The sequence below is a fragment of the Etheostoma cragini genome, chromosome 18 (genome assembly GCF_013103735.1).
Source record: "Etheostoma cragini isolate CJK2018 chromosome 18, CSU_Ecrag_1.0, whole genome shotgun sequence".
In the NCBI taxonomy this organism is placed as follows: Eukaryota; Metazoa; Chordata; class Actinopteri; order Perciformes; family Percidae; genus Etheostoma; species Etheostoma cragini.
Window position 1 is genome coordinate 12,872,612 of NC_048424.1, and position 20,704 is coordinate 12,893,315.

At 40.2% G+C, this 20,704-nt stretch overlaps 2 protein-coding genes and 1 long non-coding RNA gene across 8 annotated transcripts in view; 2 read left to right on the forward strand and 1 right to left on the reverse strand.

Annotated features, from left to right (window-relative positions):
- si:ch211-57i17.1 (uncharacterized protein LOC565010 homolog) overlaps positions 1 to 19,828 on the reverse strand; it is a 32,406-nt gene extending 12,578 nt beyond the window's left edge. Inside the window, exons 1-12 of one of the 5 annotated variants that reach the window (XR_004660332.1) lie at positions 19,431 to 19,828; positions 15,632 to 15,740; positions 15,248 to 15,364; positions 14,013 to 14,154; positions 13,153 to 13,280; positions 12,510 to 12,659; positions 12,154 to 12,234; positions 11,564 to 11,639; positions 10,335 to 10,400; positions 9,873 to 9,900; positions 8,874 to 9,423; positions 5,093 to 5,098 (exon numbers count right to left, since the gene is read on the reverse strand). Coding sequence is in view for 3 of the 5 variants with exons in the window: in XM_034899620.1 (XP_034755511.1) it covers positions 9,407 to 9,423; positions 10,335 to 10,400; positions 11,564 to 11,639; positions 12,154 to 12,234; positions 12,510 to 12,659; positions 13,153 to 13,280; positions 14,013 to 14,154; positions 15,248 to 15,364; positions 15,632 to 15,740; positions 19,431 to 19,738 (1,194 nt within the window). In the remaining 2 variants the exon portion in view is untranslated. Of the gene's footprint in view, positions 1 to 5,092; positions 5,099 to 6,251; positions 9,424 to 9,762; positions 9,901 to 10,334; positions 10,401 to 11,563; positions 11,640 to 12,153; positions 12,235 to 12,509; positions 12,660 to 13,152; positions 13,281 to 14,012; positions 14,155 to 15,247; positions 15,365 to 15,631; positions 15,741 to 19,430 lie in introns of those variants that run through there. The other 4 variants (XR_004660333.1, XM_034899620.1, XM_034899622.1 and 1 more) reach the window with 4 other exon arrangements.
- On the forward strand, positions 2,603 to 5,879 carry si:ch211-57i17.5 (usherin). 2 transcript variants are annotated; one of them, XM_034899654.1, is made up of 6 exons: positions 2,603 to 2,892; positions 3,574 to 3,743; positions 3,859 to 3,966; positions 4,597 to 4,668; positions 4,754 to 4,927; positions 5,015 to 5,879. In XM_034899654.1, the coding sequence occupies exons 2-6, from the start codon at positions 3,687 to 3,689 to the stop codon at positions 5,102 to 5,104; spliced, it is 501 nt and encodes a 166-aa protein (XP_034755545.1). In that variant the 5' UTR covers positions 2,603 to 2,892; positions 3,574 to 3,686; the 3' UTR covers positions 5,105 to 5,879. The 2 variants fall into 2 exon arrangements, with proteins under 2 accessions (XP_034755545.1, XP_034755544.1); XM_034899653.1 differs by lacking the exon at positions 2,603 to 2,892 and having other exon boundaries at positions 3,498 to 3,743.
- Positions 12,639 to 20,704, forward strand: part of LOC117961173 — a 17,214-nt gene continuing 9,148 nt past the window's right edge. Inside the window, exons 1-2 of the long non-coding RNA XR_004660334.1 lie at positions 12,639 to 12,650; positions 14,323 to 14,325. This is a non-coding gene — a long non-coding RNA (uncharacterized LOC117961173). The remainder of the gene's footprint in view (positions 12,651 to 14,322; positions 14,326 to 20,704) is intronic.

Genomic DNA, 20,704 nt, shown 5'->3' on the forward strand with positions numbered 1-20,704 from the left:
CACCTTTAATAATAAACACCTTCATTTACAAATTGCATTTTGTGTTTACTTGTGTTGTCCTTGACTATTGTTTACATTAGTTTGATGTTCCGAAACACTTAAGTGTGACAAACATGCAAAAGAACAGGAAATGAGGAAGGTGGCAAACACTTTTTCACACCACTGTATGTCAAAAAACGGGTAAAAATGTCATAGTACATTATGTGAAAAATGGTCAAACTATTTCGAAAAAAGTGATAGTATGTCGGCGAAAGTCTGAAAGAACATGCAAACGCCACACAAAACCCAGTAGCCCTGACTTTGAATGGAACCTTGTTCAGAGTCTGGATTCACTACATGCTGGTGTTAGGCAGAGCGGTGTTAACCACTAAGTTACTGTGCCACTTACACATTATGTTTAAAACAGAGAACATGGCATGTTGAAAAAAGCCATTAAAAAGTCATGGTATGGTACTTGAGAAAAGTCAAAGTACAGTAGGTCGACAGAAAGTCATAGCATGGTACGTCGAAAAAATTATAGTTACAGTATGTTGAAAAAGTGCTGAAAAAGTCGTGATATAGCATGTCTAAGGTTATCCACTTAACCACCCTGTCACCAACACATTAGGTGTAAAACAGAGAACGTGTACAAAAAGTGAGGAAAAAGTCACAGTAAAGTTTGTCGAAAAGTGATCAAAAAGTCATAGTTTTAAAAATCATAGTATAGCATATCGCAAATAGTCATAGTATAATATGTCCAAAAAAGTGATAAATAAGTTGTAGTATAGTTTGTTGAAGAAGTGATAAAAAATGTATAGTATAATATGTTGAAAAAGGTCACAGTATAGTACGTGGAAAAAGGTTATGGTATGGTATGTCAAAAAAGGGGTACAAACAAGTAATAGTATAGTAAGTCAAATTAGGGGTAAAAGTAGTTGTAGTATAATTATGACTAGAATACGGTGTCAGAAAAAAAAGTCATGTTTGAGTAACAAAGTCATGTTATAGAATGTCAACAAAGGGGTAATAAAGTCATAGTACAGCAGGTCAAAAAGGGGTTATATAAAATCCAACCATAACTAATCGAATAAAGTGATTATATAATATGTCAAAAATAGTCACAGTATGTTGAAAAAAGTGACAGTATGTTATGTCAAAGAGAGTCTGGATGGATATGCAAACTCCGCACAAAAACAGCAAGCCTGGACTTGGGATCAAACAAGGGTTAGAGTCTGCTGTTCCTACATGCTGCTGCTAGGTGGAGCAGTGCTAACGTCTAGGCCACTGTCCCACCAATGCAATGTGTTAAAACCAGTCAACACAGTATGTCGAAAAAGGGGTAAAAAAATGTCTTAGTATAGTAATTCAAAGAGAGTCTGGAAGCTATAAAAGATAAATAAGTCATAGTTTAGTATAATGAAAGAAGTCATACAAAATCATAGTATGGTATATTGAAAAAAGTCATGGTATTGTATGTCAAAAAATTAATAGTGTAGTTTGTCCAAAAATGTGATGAAAACGTAGTTTATTTTGTAAATAGTACAATAGTACAGTCATAGTACAATTTGTCGAAGGAAGTGATAAACAAGTCATGGTACAGTAAGTCGAAAAAGTCACAGGATAGTATATCAAAAAATGTCATACTGTATCATAGTATTTGAAAAAAGTGATAAAAAGTCATAGGACAGTATATCAAAAAATGTCATACTGTATTATAGTATTTGAAAAAAGGGATAAAGCCCAGTGGCTGGGCTGGGAAGCGACCGAGGGAGAGAGTTTACAACGCCTACTTGGTGGTGCCAGTTGGAACAGTGTCAACCACTGAGCTACTTTACAAACGCAGAAAAAGCCTGAAAGAAGAAAGAAGAAGAAACTTAAAAACTGATAACAAAAATTGTGAATGATGTTAAAAAACTAAATCAATCTGTAATATCTGAAGGTTTTGGGTTACGGTCTAAAGTTTGACTGGCGTCTGTAGGTGAAAGCATGTGGGAGGAGAAGCATTTAGAAGTGGAAGAAGCCTGTAGATTATTTAAAGATGGATTCACTGACTTTCAATGTAAAAAGAAAAAAAGTTGACTATTTTAAAAGTTGAACACAAGACCAAATGCTGAACATTTTGATATGTGAAGGGTTTTGATGCTGAAAGTGTGCAGAAGTACTAGGCGACCGAAAGGTTTATGGAACAATCAAAAAATTACCTTTCACAATTCATTTTGGAGGGGAACAACAGTGAAGACACTTGCAACCAGTGAACTCAAATTGTGGGTTATAGGATGGCTTCCCTTCTTATTATAGCAACACAAACTTTGTATTTTTTAATGCAGTGTTGTGTTATCTTCCTAAAGACAAATGAAATGAGAACAAATGCCAGCCCTGGTCCTACATGAATGTACAACATCAGTCTATTGACTCTGGCAATGTGTTATGTAATCTTATATGTAAAAAATAAAAGATATGTAATATATTCTTATGCAAAAGACACCCAAACAGATCACCTGAGGATCAGAAGGCTCATGTGGCTGCTACCATGCTTCTTCTGCTAAACTGAAACTAGACACCCGGCTGTTGCCATGGCACTGCCGGAGAAAAACATCGCTGGGAGTTTTAGAGCGTCAGAGAACCAGGCATGCCGTTTGTGTGAGGCTCTCTTAAGCCCTGATACTATGTTTCTACCTTGTGCTCTCTAGGAAACATTAGCCTCAGGGCGGGGAACGGGACATGGGGACATTTGTCTCCTCCTTGCAGCGCTGCTCAGGAGTCAGCAAGTAAAAGTAGCAGGTGTGAAATATTGATGGGGCGACAGGTGTCATCCTAACAACCCGGCAGCTCTTTGCCTTTCTGATCGATGTATCACACAGCGAGGGGCTGCCAGCACCCCCGCCACAGGCCGAACCACGGACCTCAGTACTGGTGAGTCTCTGGATGGACACTTTTTTTCCACCAGCCCATCCAGGATCTAAACTCAGGCTTTATTTTGATTTTATAACGGTCAGTTTAAAAGCAAGAATTCGTACTGTTTGGAACACTCAATTTAACAGCATCTAGCTGTCTTTAGGGCCTATCAGTAAACTGTGTAAAGTACCAATAAATAACTTTTAATAATTAAATAAAATAATTAAAAGTGGCTGGTTGATGAGTGTGGTGCTATCTGCCGACTAGAAACTAGGCCGCGAAAGCAAGTGTGTCTCCAGTTACAGTGTTATCTCTTCCACAGCACATGTGATCGTCTTTCTGTCTCACAGGGTGTTGACTTGTGACGTAGTCCTGAATGTAAACCCAACAGAAGGGAAAAGGGGGTTTGGACAGGGTATATGTCATATGACGCAGACATAAGCCCTTTTTAAAACGTTATGACAATGCACAAATTATCATACATATTTCTACATAAATTTTGTCTGACAAAACTTCAGTTATTGATCATTCTCCTGAGGACCCAGGAAAAGGACATTTCTTATAGCATTTTAAAGCAACAATGCAAAACAACGTCTTATTGGCTAATTGGATGATGTGAGGAGATTTATTCTGGATGTTAGGTATGTAATGAATAATAACCATCAAACCTCAAATTGTAAATGTCTTTTTCCCCTCCAGATTCATCGAGCCTCACTCCTCCGGCAGGAGAAGGAGGAGGAGGTGGAGGTCAGAGGGCAGAGGGGGGTCAGGGAGACCAGCCGCTCGTCCGGGAGCTGTGGTTCATCGTAGTCATGGCAGCCATCGCCCTGCTGCTGCTAGCCATCCTGCTAGCTGTCATACTCACTAAGGTAAGTTATTCATATACTATAAAACATTTTATATTACAGTATGTCAAAGGGTGACAGCCAGGAAAGAAATGAGGCCAGTATCTATTTTCCTTCCATGACACCCCCCCCGCACCAGGGCCTGAACAAACCCCCCTTCACCAGAGAGAGACCCCCGCTGGTGGCCCTGCCCATGAAGAAGAGGAGAAGCCCCATGGCTGTTTATCCAGCCAGCAACTCTGTTTTGGTGAGGCGACACTCATTGGCTAATTACACAGTGAAATATGACTTTTTCATGACATACTATACTGTGACATCACGCACATTTTTAGCATAAAGCTAGATTTTCTTCCCACCCATTGACTTTTTTAATGTTTATTAATACTGCTCTCTCTCTCTCTCTATATATATATATATATATATATTACAACATACTATTATGACTTTTCATGACTTCTTACTTGTTTGATTTTTTTATGACTATGACTTTTTAATACTGCTAAATATATATGTATATATATATATATTAGGACATACTATTCTATGACTTTTTATGCTTTTTTTCATTGTTTTAATGACCTTTTTTAATGACTTTTTCATGACCTATTACTTGTTTTATGACTTTATTATGACTTTTTCACGACATACTATGACTTTTTATGTCATGTACATTTTTAGCATTAACCTGGATTTTTGCACAATAATTTATTATCAAGCAAGGCACAATTTAATTTTGATTGATTTGATCAAAGAAAATGGTCAAAACTGTCATAATGTGATATTAATTTCATAATGAAGTAACAGTGAGACAGAATTGACTTACAGATTGGCAATTATTGTACACCCCTCCTGCTAAAGTCTGGCCTCTCCTTTTCAGTTCGACACTGTGCATGACACAACAGGCATCTCCAACAGTGTAACACTCAAGGGCTTCACCATGAAGACAGAGGTAACCCCCCCCCCCACACACACACAGAAACATTTAGCTGCAGATTTGCATACCATAAATACATATCTCTCTCCACTCCCACCAGGAAGTGTTTGAAGCTAAATGTGAGCCCCTTGATGACAGCCCACCACCGGGTGAGCTGGGGATCCTCAGTGTGAACGCCCTGAGGCGCAGCGTCAGCCAGATGATGGACGGGAAGTCCCTCACGGGAGACGACGAGGCATGGGACCCAAACATTTCAGGCCATGACAGTGGGATGGTGAGAGACCAGTCATGTTACTGAGATGAACAGTGAATGTTGTAATACTGCCTTAAGTCTTAAACACCAGTTTTTTTCCCCTTACAGTTTATGGATGATGAGGAATTTGTTGACACCGTCAAAGGTTTCAGCACAGTGAGGAAGGAGCACACCATGTTCACTGACACCAACCTGTGACCTGGGGATGACCTTTGAACCTGACGGGACACCGGCCCTGGATGATGAACATGTTGACAAGTCCAAAATCATGACTCATGATAAAAGGATCACCGGAGTACCCGTAGCAACCAGGAGAAGAAAGGAAGTCAGGCTGGGACATTCCAATGTATATTATTTTTGAGTGGGAAGGAGGAAGTATGAACTTATATCATTATATCACTATAGACTCAGAGCACACATTGAGTAAAAGACAAACCAAAGATACTGTATGGTGATGCAGCAGAAAGTTATCTATTTTACTTTTTTTCTCTGGAAAATTTGTAAGAGGCATACACACTTTGATTTTTATTTTACAGATATTTATTTCCAATCAGCTCTCCATGCCTGGGAACTTTTGTCATCTTGACATATCTTTGGTAATGGAATTGCTAAACCTGTGGTGAACTTGCACTCTGGTGAGTCCAACGAAACTTGAATCAATCCGGTGGATGGAGCTTGCAAGTGCCATTAACTAATCGAGCAGTTACTGAGAGGACCACGCGCAAAACAGACTCTTTCCTCCTGTCTTTTTCTTTTCCTCACCCTCAGTACTCTGTGCATTTTAAGACATTTTGCCAGAAGCTGAGTGATGAGGTTAACACATGACAGTGACTGAAATACAGTCTGGTTGGATGGGGATATCCAACTGGGACTCTTTTATACAAAAACATGATTGATTTCAACATTGATGTGTAACATTTCATATAAAAAATAGTAATAAAAAAAAATAGGGGACTGGAACTGGTGCATAGTTTCCATTTGTAGTCCCTTTTTCAGTCATTTTCAGGCTTCATGCATACATTTGACCTCAACATTCAGGCAAAAAGATTTGTAAACTAGTAAATTATGGAGACATCTTTTCATTTTAATATATTTTTAGTTATGATCAAGAAGTGGCATTTATGATCGATCGAATCATCAAATTCACTTTTCAGGTTATCTTTGTTTTAGGAGGTAAAAAAAAAAGGACTAAGTATTCCTTTACTTCCTTTACAAAGCCATAATAAAATAAATAAATCTAACCCCTTATTCAGACTGTCACAAAGCTAAAATCAGACGTTTGGGACATCTGTGGTTTTCGTAGGACAGCGTAGACAGTTTGTGGCCACGCACACACCCACACACGTCTTTACGTAGTCATTTATTTGAAATGAGTAGCAATGTGGGCACAAACACGTGCACCATTACAGTCAATAACATGGTTACAAAACTGAACATTTACATAATAAATTAATATACTGCAGTACCACATGAGACAGTAAACATAAAACCCCAAACTGAGGAATTATATTGCATTAAAAATTAAAAAGAAGATGGTTTTAATGTAAAAAATATTTCAGGGATTTACAAAGGCAGCCGCTTTTTCTGTTGCTTGTTTTGATGTACATATATAAATATAAATCTGTAAATTGTCGTTACACTGATATGTCGCTAATAAGAGACCAGACGAGGGGTTCTGGCCTGAGACGAGAGCCAGATCCTCCAGTGACTTCCACGCTGACCGCCATCTCCTTATAAAACTAAAAAGATTATATAAGCTTTTGTAAGATTAGGACTGATCAGGGATGTTTTTCCTCTAAGTGGCTCGTGTGTTTCACGGCCACACAACTTTGGATGTGTAACTTTGCCCTTTTTGAGATCTTCTTAACAGTATAAATGTAATGCTTATTTGCTTTGAGTTTTTCTGCATTTCATTGCGACATGCACTTGTCCCTTTTAGTGTGATATTAATATGTCTGTAAACAACAAATTAATCATTATTAAAAATGTGTTTGCAGCAGTAAAGTGCATGTAGCACATGCCAGGTTGTGAATGTTTGCAAAGCTGGCAACAGTAGAAACAACAGTTACATATAAAACAGTCATTATAGAGCTAAAAGCTTTTGTCTCCTCTAAAAAGAATAAAATGGGCCCCTAAAATTTAAGCAACCCTTTGTGCAATCTTACCCAACATCCATTAACTTTATCACACCCCTTCGTCACCTTCCTATCGCCTTTTCTTTTGAGACATGCCTTTTTCAAGGTAGCTGTTACAACTGCATCTATGCTATCGTCAAGACTGCTACACCAAGCGGATGCTACTGTGCCGTTTAATTGCTAACTACACAACTAATCAGAGTCTAGGACTTTAAACAAAAAATTGTGTTTCAACACATCACATCACAACATAATCAACATCTGTAATGCTTCCCTGGTTTAATCAAGAGGCTACCGTGATTGCCTCCACTGGCTCGTCCAGGTATGTAGAGACATTTATGAAAAGATAAGAGTGCAGCAAAGTTGAAGTCTAGCTAATACAATTGTTGCCAGAAACATACAAAGACTCAGGAATGTCAGTACCTTTCAGAATAAGATTTTAGACTACTAACACTGATGACCGTACCTGAGAGCTAGACTAGACCTGATCTGACAGTGTGTGGTGCACCTGTAGTAGCTGGTGATTGGAACCTTTAGTGTGCCAACAGACCTGCGGTGCTAGACTGGAGGAACCAGCTTTTAAAGTGGTGCTCTAGTGATTTTGTATTGCACTACCATGGAGGCAAGAGACAAAAAAAAAGGTCACTGGTCGAGGTCGAAGAGGCTGAAGTTTTAGTCTCTAGTTTGCGTCAAGCTCCAAAAACCCTGGATCCTAAAATTCCCATAATGCAACTCGACAGTGTGTATTTTTCATTTGACCCACATCTATTCAAAACACCTTGCACTGAGTTTGTAACAACAGGCTTTCAGTTATAAATGTGTAGTCTCAAGCTAAAGCCAATGACATCATCAGGGTCAACTTCTCAAGTTTGAAAAAAAACTTCTCCGGAGCTGCAGACGACATCACACAACCGCTTTACAGGCTGGGCGGTAATCTGTGTGACGTGTAAACGGAATGTAATGTGTAAATACAGCGGAGTACCCCTTTAAAGTGGTTAAAATTCTCATGCTCACGATGATTAATAAGGTGAATAGATGGATTCCACATGCGGACGAGTTCTGGCACCACTATCTACAGTTAAGATAAGACTCATCCAACACTAACCTAGTGGGACGTAGTCTTAAGTATCACCCACATTATCCACTACTACATAACCACATCACTGACAGACTAAAGTGCTACCACAACAGTTTAAAGGGTTAATAAACACAAAACCCCAGAACTAATAACAGAAGCTTAACTGCAAAATTACCAAACCTATCAGAATCTTATTGACAATATTTCTCCTAATGATACGACAAGTTGGGTCATTTTCTACTAATGCAAATATGTTATAGGAGGTATTTCAGACTCATGTAATGACGATTCCTGGGGAAGTGATAAAGTTGGTGTGGGTGGTGGTCACTATTTGAGGGCTCAGAGGTCGATGGACAGCATTTACAAATCAATGTTGCAGTGTGGTCACAAAAGGAGGCTACTGGCAAGTCCCTAATCTCACTAAAAACAATTCCTTCTCCAAAAATATGCTTTATATATTTGTTCATCCAGCTATTAACTTCTTAAGTCATTTTTCCCTTTTTCAAAAAATAAAAGGTTCCAAAGAGCAATTCCTCTTATTCGTATACAAAATATTTCATTTTAACATTCAACTAACAGCCAAAATTGAGCATTGACCCAAAACCAACATGCCAAGAAGGGTAAACCTACGGTTTTAAAATGAAAGGGTTTGCTCTTTAATCTTTAGCAACCCCCGAGACATTAAATGCAATCAATCAAAATGCCATTAAAGCCAAGGATTTCACACAGGAAACACGGGATTAACGCTCAATACCTGGCCTGGATCTCCCCAGGATTTGTTTTTCCCCCGTCAGGCATGAGCTACGCTGACGCAAATGCATTTGATATACAATACTGGACTGTGTTTCCCTCAAACAGGCCTGCGTATGAAGCCAATGGAATTAAATTACACCTGCCCCTTCTCAATTCAAAAGCCACGGGCTAATCAGGAAGTGAGGTGTTCAGACTAATATTGATTAATGGCATCCATGGACAAGTCATCATGCAGTCAGGATTTAAAGGGGTTGTATCGCTCAGGCATTTAAAAATTAAAACAATACATATGAAAAGAACTATACAGACCAAGGAGTTATATCTAGAGTTAAAACTTTAAGAACAAGAGTGGCAGAGTTTAAAAAGAAAAATGCCACAAGGAAAGAAAGTCTATGGTTTGACAAAAAAAAAAAAAAAAAAAGGAGGAGGAGAAAGGAAGATTTTGAATCGATTATCTAGCTTCTTCCAGATTACCAGAACCCTCTTCTGATGGTCCAAGGAGTGGTTCTGGAAACAGGAGGCATTCCTCTGGCTTTACGTGGGACAAAGGACTGTGGAGACAAGAACAGCGTATGATCAATGGTGCCTTGATGCCCACTGTGTCAGATGAAGGAGAGCTGGGAATTATGGAGGAGCAACTACCACGGGGGAAAACTGGGGTGAGAAAAGAAACTGGTAAGAAGAGCAGCTTCTACTACAAGCTAGCAGTGAAGGGGAATTATGAGCATATTCATGTGTTTCAGGGTAGGTGTAGTGCAGCCACAAGCACTGAACAGCACTATAGGCACTACAGCGAAGAGCGAGTGAGGGAAGACTGCTGCTTTAAAAGGGAAGGAAAGTAAAACTACATACTGAGAGAGAGAGAGAGAGAGAGAGAGAGAGAGAGAGAGAGAGAGAGAGAGAGAGAGAGAGAGAGAGAGAGAAAAATGGCGTTTGACAGGGCTCTTAATAGAAGGCTGCAGGTGAAGAGTCTGTGTTAATGTATCAGTGCCTCACAAACCTCAGTTTCCACTGCTCTCATACCAGAGCTACCCAGAGGACAATGCAGCAGACGAAAGACAAGGAAGGTATAGGTCAACAATGAAGGGTGGCAAGAAAAGCTTTTTCCCCTCCCTGTAATGTGTGTAATCTGTGTTGAGTGCTACTTTTCTCTGTGGCATCCTGTTTGATGTTTTCTACCGTCAGCTTCCATGAAAACAAAGCACGTTGGGCCTGGGGGCAAGATGTCTAAATGTCAGCTGGAACCAACACAAACTAAAGTCACATGGCTGTGACACAGAACTCTGAATGAAAGTATTTGTTAGGAAAGTTTGCAAGGCTTTGAGTTGTTTTTTTGTTTTTTTACATTAGTGCTATGAACCAACTGACATGACTAAAGTTGCTCAGATCTTCGCCCCGGCTCACTGATATCAAACATTATGGAGACGCAGTTAAAAATGATGGAGGAAGGCTGTGAGTTTACCTTTGAGAATGTAGTCTGTTAGGAGGGCAGGAACCTTCTCGCTGTCATCCCTCATGGCGTGGAGGACTGGCGTTAAGAAAGCAAATTGCATTTTGAAAACATGAACATGCATTGAGGCAAAACAAAGATGCCCGTATAAGGACATGGACAGAAAAGATGAGCAGAGACGCCGACCATGCGGCCACTCTTCACCTCAACGCCATACTGGTCGAGCTTCCACTGCGGAGTGGGCGCAGTTACACTTTACAGATTGCCTCATTAAAAGTTGTCAGGTTCCCTCTTAGCGTTGGGAGTCAGCTGGAAAAAACTCTGACACGAGAGAGTTTATAAGGGTGACTCTTGGCCCATGCGCCGCTGCGACAGCACTCACCGTACTCACTTGACACGACTCATCTTTGTAAGCTTGCTATAACATGCAGCGTTGTGACAAAGATTTTCCCCTTGGTGACAATGAAGTCTAAAGACAATCCAAAATATGTCGATGCAAGGTGCTTTCTCCTCTGCCATGGTCTAGTAGGCGGTAAGCTGTCTCGACTCCTGCTACTCTGGGCTGCTGCTGCCATAGAGAGCAGACACTCACTTTAACTGGACGATGTGTTAATTAGAGGCCGATCAATAACCGATAGCAGATACCGATACAAATATTTGGTTATTTAAAAATGTGATATTCCTATATACATTTTTTTTTTTTTTATTAAAAATCCAGCAATGTGTAACAAAACATAAACTGATTTCCCTTACATTAGTTATTTGTAGTTATTTATGAGTTCTCACTAAAATAATATGATAATAGAACAGAGGAAATATCAAAATATATTAAAATGCTGATGAATAAAATGTTAAAAAATACAAAATTAAGATATAAAACTTAAAGTCCTGAACAAAAACACGTTAATAAAAAAATTATCAGTGTTGTCAACAGTGATGTTGTAGAGCACCCTCTGGTGGTCTAACTATGCAACACCAACACTCATAACATGGTTTAGCGTTCGTTTTTATTTTATTTTTTAAATTTATAAGCCGATGTAACGGTCAGGCTATGGTAGATGGCCCTCGGTGTACCATCTCTCAAAATGACGGCAGCCTGTAAAATCTTTCGTCATTGTAAAAGAAATTCAGTCAAGGACGGAAAATACAGGGTTAACGTGACCCCTGGTGTGTGTGTGTGAGTGTGTGTGTGTGTGTGTGTGTGTGTGTGTGTGTGTGTGACTCTGTGAGTGTGCACTTACTCTTTGTGAGGATTTGGAGGTCTTCTACCACCGGGGAGCCAGCTTTCTTCTCATAAGGGATTACTGTGGTTAGGTACTGAAAAAGAGAAGATTGTGTAAGACACAGTGAATGAATACTGTTACACATGCAGGTGGAATATTTTCTTCTTCTATTTTAATCTTAAACATGCTGTAAAAGAGTGATAAAATATGATGTCATGAAGGTCAACATATGAACAGATAATAAGCAACAGGCTTGTATGGGACTGGTAGTTGGTTGGAACATTTCAGAGACCTAATGGAGTAAATGTTTAATGATGCAAGCTAAAGAAAGCAACGCTGATGCAACCGTGTCTTCTGGGCTTAAAACAAAGGACTAAATAATAAAGACAAGTGACAGACGGAAAATAAGTTATAAAAAAAAGAGAAAAGACATTAAAATCAACCACAACACAAATCTGATGAAAAAAACGACTGAACATATGACAGCAAATGCCAGCAGTAGCTGAAGAGAAGAAAACATGCCAGTGGTAAAAAAGGAAAAAAAAAAGAAAAACACAGAAATATCGGCAAAGAATGAACATTTGGGTTGAAAGAAAGAGCAGGGGCACCTGTTTGTCCCCTCCTGTGTTGCCAAAAGTTTGACGGAGGCCATTTTGAATGACATTGGAGAGTCCCTCCAGAGTGAGGCGCTAAAAGGAGCGAGAGAAAGGAGGAGAAACAGAGAGTGAAGAGAGATACGGAGGCTTCTATATTAAGGGAAAGAAGGAAAAAAGGTTTGGCACAAACTCTTGGTGTTGAAGTGAAAGCAGCTCCCCGACACAAACCGTCAGGCCATGCATCTACTTTGAAGCAGTGTGTGTCCGCATGTGTGTCTCCATTTCACTGATCGTCACTATGATCATGCATTCAGGGCATATGTTTTCCTCTTTCTCTTCCTCCCACGCCGCGCCACCACGTGACTCACCGTGCCTGGTATGTGCGTGCTGGCGGTCCTCTGGCCGTTGGGCCCGCTTGTAGTCATACTTCGGATTTTCTTCTTCTTCCGCAGCAGCTCGCGGTGCTCCTTCTGTCTGTTCTGCACGTCGATCAACAGCGAGATGAAGCTGTTCTTCACCTATTTTAAGACAAATTATTCATGTTTTTAGGAGCAGGCTTCATTTGAACTTTTTTGTTTTTTTCTTCTTTATACATGTAATGCTCTTAGAGAAATCTATTTTTTACCGACCGGTAAAATAACACAGCGACTGTCGTGACGCTGAAAAGCAGATTACATTGTGAAAAAGCTGCCAGTGATTCAGTGACCTCTCACCAGCCTACAGAACGCTGGGAGCACCGCGGTCTGTTCCCACAGAACAACAGATGTTCAGACGGCCGGGGTTTCAGCACATCAAAACTAACATTTAAAATAGTCTTTACAACCAAGCGCTACCGTGGAATTGTTTGGCCAATTATGACTTTGAAGTCGGCCGAGTGCTGTTAATAAATTTGTCATTTTTGGACTGATTTTCAGATTTTCACAAACCCGGTAGACACAGATGTGGTTGATGTTGTCGCCTTGTTGTAGTAACGTTGAGGCGACACAGTTAAGAAGATAAAAATCAATGTACCTCCTTTTCATAGTCGAGTTCGTCTCGCAGGGCCAGAGCCTGGATCAGCTCCTCGCTGTAGCGGCGGATGGCCGTCTCCACTTCCTCCAGAGTCTCGGTTAGTTCAGACACAGACAGCTGACGCAGCCCTGAGGGGGGTGTGTAGACAGATTAGGAAGTAGTAGTATATTTAAGTTATTGTTGTGTATGCGGTTGTGTGAAAGAACTGTATGTTGGATGAGTGCTCAGCATGACAGCATGGAGGTTTGAAGGTGACTTTTGTGCAGTTTTTTATTAGCTTCCAACACTACCATCAGTTAAATAGCACGTGGTCTCTACAAACAACCTTATCATAACTGCAAAGACACGTATTAAAAGTGGAAGTGATGAGAATTTAAGGAGAAAATATGTTTATACTGTTACAAGTCTGGTGTCTCATTTTACACTACAATCCCTCAGACAGTGAGCAACGAGTTCAGTGAAAATATTGTGTGTAGACTTAATGACACTCATTATGCGCTGTCTAATATGTTAAACACACAACCTATTGTAGTTAATATATGCAGATATCTGAAACAGAATCTAGAGCCTTGAGGCTATAGACCAGCCTAGAGGTAAAAGATTGCATCCGAGCCAAATATATGCTGTTGATTACATCACACGTAGGAACAACGTTATTGCTGTCTGTTTGTATTTGGTATACATTATGTATTGTTCCTGTTCCAGACAGTGCGACCCATTGCGCTTTGTTGAGTTTATGTAACTCTCCTACGACACTAGAGTGTGAGGCAACACTGGAGTCTCACAAGGAAGGGAGCACAAACAGCATTACAAGCTTTAGTCTCTGCTTGAGTAATGTACACAGCCGCAGCGCTACTCACTGTCCTCGTAGCTGGTGTTGGAGCCGGAGTGTTTCAGGGGGTGGAGGTCCTGAGAGAGCATGGACAGGTCAGACTGTGAGGGACTCTCATCGTCCTCTGGGTCTGGAGACTCCTGCATCATCTCCTCTATCTCCTCAATCACCTAAACATACACACACAGTACTGCTTTTAGATTTTTACATGATGTGATTTTTTTTTTTTAATAGGTTTAAGTAATTGTGTTTGGAACGGTGTGACAGTGTTTTCTGTGTTAGATTTATTGTCACTGAGATTGAGATTTATTGTCATTGAGAAGTTTGACAATATTAAGGCTGTTCCAGTCTGACATGCATATGTCACCAGAGCGGATGTTTGTATAAGACACATGAAGAGCATCGGGGACGGATCCACTCAAACCAAATGTATGTGTCACTTCATCACACTAGTCTGTTGTGAGTAGTTACATCATTAGATGTTTAGTGTCTTATTGATTTTTAATGCTTATGACTTTTAACTGTTTGTACTTGTGTTTTAATGATTTTGTGTAAAGCACTTTGAATTGCCCTGTTGCTGAAATGTGCTATACAAATAAAGCTGCCTTGCCTAGTGATACAACAGTCTCAATTACCTTCACAAGAATGAAACCAGCAAACAGTGAGCAATAAGTTTATTTTTCAAGGTTGCCATTTTGGTTCTACTGAGTTCAGTCTGTTTGTAGTTGGCCGTTGCTGTGAGAACTATTTTGGATGATCATGATATGTATAAAAGGTAAATAAAAGCTTCCCAGGAAGACACATCCTAATCAGAACCTGTCGTGTGTGTGTGTGTGTGTGTGTGTGTGTGTGTGTGTGTGTGTGTGTGTGTGTGTGTGCGCAGTGCAAGAAGCCAAAATCCTGAACATGCTCTCAACATTAAAACGTGCTAAAAAACACACTACTGAACAAACAGGAGGGACTTTAGAGCAATTACTTGGCTAAGCTTAGGCTAGTTGGTAAAGAAGAAAAGAAAAAGAAGCAGTTTTACCTTTGTCACATATGTTTTAGTGTGAACCAGGAATTTGAAAATGATGTGAGTATGTTGCAGATATGAAAGGCCCCAAACAGGAAACAAAGTAGCTTCCAGTAAAATATCAATCACTTTACTTGCCTCCTCCTTAAGAATCGTAAAAAAGCTCCCAGCTCTGTGTTTTTATAAATGACAGTTTCTAAAACAACCAAGGAGAATGCAACCACGCCACTGTGCGTGGGGAAGCTCACCTGTTCGGCTGTGAAGAGCGGCTCATCGTTGATGCTGGAGACGATGATTGAGTGCATGTCCATCTGCTCCCTGAGCTCCTCGTCGTCAGACAGATCCAGAGATTGGTTATCCAACTTCTGTCCATCGGGGAAGGTGGGGAGGGATTTAAGAGGGAGAGACAGAAAGAGAGATAGCGAGAGAGAGAGTGAGACAAAACTCGGATGAGACAACAAACAGGTGGTTAAGCAGATTGACGGCAGAGGAGCAAACTGCTTCCCTTTGTGTCTTGGCTCTTATTCTGCAAGGTTAAAAAACAGGGCAAAATTATTGAAATGGAGCTTGTGCGTTCACTGTGTGCTTAAAATATTACACTAAAGGATTGTGTGTGTGCGTCTCCATGGTACCTCATGCTCAGTGATGTTGAGGGTGGGCAGGTGTAGGGAGCGGGTGTGCGATGTCTTCCAGTCCACAGCCATCACGTTGCCATAATTATCTGTCAGAGCGTTCCAAACTCTGGAGTAAAACAAGAGGGACAAAAACGTACGAGAGACATAATAAAGTTGTGAATAATGGACAAAATATTAAGTGAAGCATTTTCAACCCACAGTAGATAAGACAGCCCGTTTCCTTCTCTTTCTACTGTGACACAGCAGTACTCGGCATCGTTTAACGTGCTGCTCTCAGTGTTCCTGTTGCTGCGTCTCACAGCAGCCGCCTGAAACCACTGACAAACGCGACAGCTCCTTAATCACGTGGCATTTTTTCCCAGTAAACATTCTCTGGTGAGAAACATGGACTTCTATGCGGCAGCTCCAGCGCCTTAAAGGAAAGGTCTGCAACGTGCAATTCATTTGTGTAGGAACTGTGTCTTTAGATCATTGGATTCTTTGTGGAAGTTTGCTGATAATATCGGCTGATTTTGAAACAGTGGCATCACTACAGTAACAGACGGCTGAATGTTTGCAGTACTCTGCAGCATGCATGTTGGCAGAGAAGACGTCACAGCTCAGCAGATGGTAGCAAAGAGTCTATAAAAAAAAAAGTGTACTGTTCAACTGTGAAATCCATCAACTTTTTTTAAACTTAGACTACTGGTTACTGGGTTTTGAGGGCTTGTCGCAAAATATGTAAAAGCATATCATTTAAAATAAAAAAACAATTATTTTATAGTGGGTAGTTCTTAGATGAGTATGGATCAGGGTGATTTCATATATCCTGATGGATCTATTAAAAGGATATGTGCCATTTTATAAATCTTAAATAGGGCTGGGCAAAATAGAGAAAATCAAATATCACGATATTCTTGACCAAATACCCCAATGTCGATATTGCGACGATATTGCATGGTTCTTTAACAAAATGTTATTTACACAATGAGATTTTTGATAAATATTCTCCAGAAAGGATTTTATGTCTTTGCGTGTAAAGGTAAATAATGGAACAGCTAAAATAGTCTGGTAAGTTCAGAAAATAACATCACTTTACTGTAATTCAGCCTGTAAAACCGGATAAAGACAACACTTACCACATGACGATATATCCAAAATCTAAGACAAAAAAGCTAGTCTCATATCGCAATATTGCTACAACATCGATATATTGCCCAGTCCTAATCTTAACAATATAATAAACTACCCCTTCATGTTGAAAACAAAACTAACATGTGTAGGCAATAGGCATTGGGCCTGTTTTCAAACACTAACAGGAAAGCAAGACTGTGCAGAATATTAAATTCATTCACATGCACTGTACTTATTCCTGGTGACTGCTGCGAGCGAGGATGGATGCTGTGACCCCATGTGTCAGAGTGGCTATGCATCGTCATATCCTCTCTCACACACACACACGCACACACACACACACACACACACGTGTTTACATAACTGGCATGTTTCCCCCTGAATGCTCATGCTCAGCTTCGGGAGGGGGGGGGGCTGAGGAATTGTTCTAAATAGGGCAAAGGCTGGCATGATGCATTTTTTGTGCCTCAAGACATGACACTGTGTCGGGGACGTGGGTGCATGCCAAAACGCACGATTAGCTTCACTGAGAACATTTGCAATTTAAAACGAGGCCAGTCTAGATTTAAAGGGACCAATCTTCTAGTTTCTACTTCGACACTGACAATGTGTTTAAGTGTACTTGCCTGAATATATTTAAGTGGATGCTGCTTCACTTTACACACATATAATGCAAACGCACGAGTTGGCTTTAACACAAACACGTTTTTATTTCTCTATTCACACCCACACAAACACCAATTTCCTCCTTGTCGTGCCCGTTGTTCCACTCGGCCATGGTCTTTCTGGAGAACTAGTTAAGCGCCTGGGCACGTCCTGCAAAAGTGCAGTCATCCAGAAAAGACTCTCACTGAGTTTGGCACTGCACTGTGGGCCTAACCAGGCTGATGTCCAATTACTCTATTCCCTCCTTCCTGTTTCTTTACCTACAACTATAGACGTCTCTCTCCCTGTGTCCCCCCTTGACATTTCGAGCACCATTAACTGTGAGACTGTTACTGTTTTTGTAACTGTGATAAGCTCACAACAACTGTATTCATGACAGTTAGTGTAATGTGTGTGGCCAAGTTTCAGTAACAAATTGTCTAGTTAAAAACCCAATGTCCTCATTCTCATGTCCAAGTAACCAGCTCTGAGTCCAAGATGACGTCTACGAGTGTCTTGTTTGGTCTCATCAACAGTCAAAACCCCAGAGTAGAAGTAGTAGATTGAGGAAAGGGTCGGGTATGGGGGAATAAGACTCTCTTGAATGCTATCCTACCCTTATTTTTTTTAAATCCTCATTTCTTTATTATTTATTTTTTGGTTTTGCACTGTGTGCATTAATTCTGTTTTTCCAACTACCAGTTTAGTACTAAATATTTTATATACACAGATTAATAGTTGTAACTTTACTTTTACTGTTCTAAAAAAATTAGCTCTGACTTGACTATTTTACTCTCTGTACAATCATCTTTGGCTCAATAAACATTTTTGGGAAAAAAAACAAAAAAACTGTGAAAACCCCAAAGATATTCAGTTAAAAATGATATTTGAAGCAAGAAAAGCTACTTAAAACAGAGAAAAACCGCAATTTGAGATGCTAAATTTTAGGAGCTTGGCATTTTTGATAGATCAATGCCTATTTATTTTCTGCGTATTGACTAATCTATTTCTCGACTAAATGTTGTTGCTCTGTATCTGATTAAAAAAAATTATTGCAATTCTAAACCAATACTTTTTAAGGGTGTGTTATGTTTTATGGGGATTATGCAATCATAAAGCTGTCAAAATTATAGACTGCACTACTCTTCATCATCTTCAACACCTCTGAATGGACATGACTAACTTGGTAGAAAAGGGGAGGAAGCTTACATCCATTATGCGATTATATCTAACAATGTCACCATGTTACAATGTCACAAGCAGAAGAAAGCAGAAGGTAAGAGGAGGGTGATTTATGCAGCCTACACAACCATGCAGTTACAGTGACATTTATGATATGTGTGGGATTAATGTGACTAACTGCTGGGAAGTTATAACAGCATGTTGGCATGTGAACAACAGATCCTCACAGTGTAACCTTTCAGAAAGTGACGATTACATGTATGAAACACGACGTGTTGTATTTGTTCGCTCTAAAAGGGAATAGCAGGGCTCCTAAAAGCCATGTCAAACATGTTTTGTCCCGCTTATCAAAAGGAGCAGCAGCCAATTACTTAACGTTACTCTCAATATGCACTTTATGGATCAGTGGTTTAATAGCTAACATAAACCAATTTAGCATGATATGAAATATTGGTAACGTGGCATGACACCTCCCCACTCCTTTGCCCATACAAAAAAAAAAAAACTCTTGATTCATCCCTTCAAGGACCAAACAGTGAAATTATGTTGACACTTTGTATAATTTGTAACATTGAAACGTACTCTTGCTTCTGTAAAGTTGTGAAAGTCAACCAACGTTAAAAACCCACATTTTGTTGTAATACGACTGAGAGTCTTTGCTAAGCAAAACAGGCACAACCTAGCTAGGTAAGCTATTTGGAGGCTAAACTTTGGACGGCACTGATTGCAGCTCACTGGGTCACATCAACGTTTGGTTAGCCTGATGAGGCTAACGTGGCTAGCTAGCTAAGAGATTAGCTAGCTAAAAGTTAGCGTAAATAAAAACACTTGAAAACACACTGAAATTCACACTCACTCGTCGTGTTTCAAGTAACTTTCTTCTGTGATAGGTTTAATGGGGGCTATGTTTTCTGTCGTGCTGTTGTAGTTTCGGAAACACACTGTCAGCTTCTCGTCAAAGTCGTGGACGAGGTCCTCCATCGATTTGAAGCTGCAGATCTCGCCGGAGAAACTGTTGTCCAGGTCTGAGAAATCGTCTAGGCCCGACGAAGGATCGCTCACGTTTGAGTTCAGCTGGTCCAGCTGGTCGGCCGACGCCGAGGACGGCTTGAATTCGTTAAAATCCTGCCAGTCCTCATCGAAGTGGGCTAACGGAGCCGCCATGACTGCCGTTGGAGCTCTGTTGACAGCCAGCTAGACCCCTCGATGGTGCTCTGTTCTCGGCTGCTAGACACTAGACTAGACTAGACGGGGAGGCGGAGAAAGGGAGAGGGAGAGAGAGAGAGAGAGAGAGAGAGAGAGAGAGAGAGAGAGCGAGAGAGAGAGGGCAGTGTGACGTCAGTTTTGACACCCATCCATTTCAGATGGAGCACAACAAACCGTCAACTGGGTTTCCATGTATGGTTTCTATAATGGATCTAATTGCTATGCTGTTTTTTATTTCTTTAAGTGTCAATGGCTTATGTAAGCCTTAACACAGTCAGTCAGAACAGATCTGTACTCCCATAGGCTATATTTAGAAATCCAGTTCAGAAAAGCAGCCCATGCATCTTGCATCACTTCTGCAGTAAGCTAAAGCCAAGCTCATTGTTTTGCTTTCTCAGAAGTGTCTTACTCAAAGCTCTTCAATTCAAAACAACCCAGAGCCTGATAAAAAAAAAGACCTTTACACGTTTTGCTCCATGCAGATGGACTAAACTGCAGCAGGATTTGAAAAGGGATCACCTGGTTTGGGGTGCAAAGTCACTAAATCGATTTACTCAAGTATTCTAATTTATTTGAGTATTTCCATCTTGTGCAGCTAATCTACTCCACTTCATCTCACAGGTAAATATTGTACTATTTACTAATGATCTGACAGCTTTATAGAATTTTCTGCTAAAGTGAAGTGTTCCTTTTTAGAGTGAGAGAATTCTCCTACTTACAAGATAAATAACTATGTCTATGAGGGGCCGTCAGGGACATTATTCAGAATTACCTCTCACAAACACATGTGAAATGCTCTTACATACACTACTGAAACACTCTCACATAAACAACTAGAGGATTATTCGCTCACACACACTACTGAAACACTCTCACACATACTACTGAAACGCTCTCACACATACTACTGAAACGCTCTCACAC

Excerpts from the sequence above, each read along its gene's own strand:
- si:ch211-57i17.5 (XM_034899653.1), top strand. The coding sequence starts at position 3,555 with ATGTCTTTTTCCCCTCCAGATTCATCGAGCCTCACTCCTCCGGCAGGA. Across the intron at positions 3,744-3,858 it reads TAGCTGTCATACTCACTAAG|GGCCTGAACAAACCCCCCTT; the intron begins GTAAGTTATTCA and ends CCCCCGCACCAG. Across the intron at positions 3,967-4,596 it reads CAGCCAGCAACTCTGTTTTG|TTCGACACTGTGCATGACAC; the intron begins GTGAGGCGACAC and ends TCTCCTTTTCAG.